At 66.8% G+C, this 2,727-nt stretch overlaps 1 protein-coding gene across 1 annotated transcript in view; it reads left to right on the top strand.

Moving 5' to 3' along the window:
- Positions 1-2,095: 2,095 nt before the first annotated feature.
- The window catches only part of MNEG_14079 (Calreticulin Flags: Precursor), a gene marked incomplete at both ends in the record, with an annotated part of 3,481 nt that continues 2,849 nt past the window's right edge, over positions 2,096-2,727 (top strand). Inside the window, 2 exons of the mRNA XM_014037449.1 lie at positions 2,096-2,174; positions 2,489-2,526. Of these exons, the coding sequence (XP_013892903.1) occupies positions 2,096-2,174; positions 2,489-2,526 (117 nt within the window). The remainder of the gene's footprint in view (positions 2,175-2,488; positions 2,527-2,727) is intronic.

Raw genomic sequence — 2,727 nt, 5'->3', positions numbered from 1 at the left:
CACCGGCAGCCGCAGCCCGCGGCGTCCCCGCGTTCGGCCGCGCCACCGTCGGCCGCGCCGCAAGCGCGCGCGCCGGTCTCGGCGTCACCCGGCGCAGCCGAGACCCTAGGTGCGGCATTGTCGTCCCTGCTCGGCGTCCGCGGCGCGCCCGCGGCGGCAGAGGGCGTCACCGCCCAGCAGCGCGCGGCGGAGCTCCTGGCGCGCCTGCAGCGAGCGAGGGCGGAGGCCGAAGAGGCGGCGGCACGCCGGCAGCAGTGCCAGGAGGACGACGAGGAGGCGCGCCGCCGCGGGCCAGGGGCGGACATCCAGCAGCAGCTGCAGGCCGCTGTGCTCGCCTCCGTTGGGGGTGGCGCCGCCGTCGAGCCCGCGCCGGCGCCTGCGCTGGCACCGCCGCAGCAGCAGCAGGGGTCGTCCGCGCGCGAGGCGCTGCCGCTGGCCGCACACCTGCGGCCGGAGCGTCCGCAGGGGCCGCTGCGCCGCGACTCTGGTGAGGACGGCAGCCGCAGCAGTGGCTCCCGCCCCTCAGCAGACACCTCTGCCAGCGGCGGCGCTGGCGCCGCGGCCGCCGCGACCGCGCCCGGCCGCCTGGAGCGGCCGCCGTCGGCGGAGCGCTCGCTCGTCGCGGTGGGTGCGGAGCAGCGGAGGTCGGCGTCGGCGCCACCGGCGGAGGGGCCTCAAGGCGAGCTGGTTGGCGCCGCTGCTGTTGCTGCTGCCGCTGTGGAGCAGGAGTTGCAGCAGCTCAAAAAGGAGCAGGGGCGGCCGAAAGCGACGCCGAACGGACCGCTGCAAGCGCAGCAATGGCTTTGCGCGCCGCTGCACGTGCTCGAGCCTGTAGTGGCGTCTGGCCAGGGGTTCGACCCTGAGGCGCTGACGCTGGGGCCCGAACTGCGGGACAGCATCTGCGCCGCAGCCGCAAGAGAGGCTGCGGCCCTGGGCGCCCGGGGCGGCGCCGGCGTGCTGCTCGTCGCCCCCATAATTATACACCAGCAGGAGCGGGCCCCTTCCAGCGCGGCGCGCGCCGCCGAACGGCAGACCGCGAGCACCAGCAGCAGGGGCGCTGGTGCAGAGGCGCGTGCGGAGGGGAGGGAGGTGCCAGGGGACACCCGGCAGGAGCAGGTTGGGCGGCAGGAGGAGGGAAGGCAGGGGGGTGGGCTCAATGTCTGATGAGATCGACCAGCAGGATGAGCAGCCGTGGCAGTCGTGGTTCCGGCCTGCATGTGGCCCAGCCTTTGCTGGCATGTGCTGAGAGAGTCACGCACGAGCCCACCACGGCACAGTATTGTTTGCACACTTGATTGCGGTGTGAGCGGCAGCCTGGGGCATGTGGCGCAGAGCATTTTGGCACCGCATGTGGCAGCGATGCGGGGTGCGCTGCTTATAATTGACAATGTACCACATGGTTGGCGGCCAGCCTGGTTCAAGGGGGGCGTGTTCTTTTGCGTTGGTGCCCGCAATCCCCCTGTGTTGCAGTCTGTGCGGCCTCCGCTGCCTGCTTGGGCGCAGGCATACCGTCCACAGCCATATATCTCTGACAGGAATTGTATGGGTGTAAATATATGTGCAAAACTGTTGATATTGATGCTTCTGCCTCCTACCGGTATGCCGGGTTTCACATTGCGGGCACATGACGGGCGGCAGAGGTCGGGCCCCTTCCAGTTGCGACGCACACAGCTTTTGACGCATGTCGATGAAATGACATCACAATATTTCCAGCTGCAAGCACCCATCCAAGCACTCGGTTTCCTTGAACACACTGATGAAGGGCGCAACGCGCAGTTGTTGACGTCGGCCTGACCATGAGCAGAACTCTGGCTGTTCAAGGGGTGTGGTCAAGGCGCAGAAGCACACCAGTGACGGCGGAGCGCCTCAGGTACGCGACTGCATAAAAAGGCACTGCATCCCTTCTGAATCCGACATGATCGTCAGAGAGACTGTCCTGCCTCACTTGTTGCCCGCCGCGAAGCTGCCACGATTCAGTTTGCTGCTCTGGCGGCAACTTGATATCGCAATGCGCATCCGGATAGGTATTTGGGTTGCTTTATTTTTCTCCATCAAAGAAGAGTAGGAGGGCCCGATCGTCTGGGATTGCGCCAACATGAAGGCCACGCTGGTGCTCGTGCTCGCGCTGGCCGGCACGGTGGCGGCCGAGGTGTTTTTCGAGGAGAAGTTTGATGGTAGGCGGCGCAATGGGGAGATCACGTGTGCCTGCGGTTCCCTCGAACGTTCTTCTGTTGAGATCAGCCGTCCCCGCGCGTTCGCGCGAGACGCCTTTAGCCCGGCCTTCGGCGTGATCCGTGGCCTCTAGACCGCTCAACAGCTTTGCCAGCGTCCACGGGTCTCTGTGGCCAGCGGCCTGGCCAGGCCAGCGTGCCACCTTGCGCGCTGCGCTGCGCAAGGGCCAGCAAGCGGCAAAATTGCTGCCCTGCCTGATCCGTGCGTTGCAGCCCCTCACCGACCCTCTCTCACTGCCATCCTTGCGGCCACGCAGCTGGCTGGGACAAGCGGTGGCAGAAGAGCCCCTGGAAGGTGTGTTGTGTGGTTGGTGGTCCTTTGAAGCGGTTGCACCAGCCTCAGCCTGTTCAGCCACTTGCCAGCGCGCTGCAGGCAGGGCTCTGTCGTGTACAGCTCCGCGATGGCCTTTGTTTGTAAAACCAAGGACCTTTTGATGTCAGACCCACCCGTTGCCTTGCGATCCCCACCCGACTCGCTCTGCACACCCCCCCCCCC

This window comes from Monoraphidium neglectum (genome assembly GCF_000611645.1).
Source record: "Monoraphidium neglectum strain SAG 48.87 unplaced genomic scaffold scaffold04241, whole genome shotgun sequence".
NCBI classification, from domain to species: Eukaryota; Viridiplantae; Chlorophyta; class Chlorophyceae; order Sphaeropleales; family Selenastraceae; genus Monoraphidium; species Monoraphidium neglectum.
Note: the sequence above shows the minus strand (reverse complement) of the source record. Positions and strands in the feature narration are given on the sequence as shown.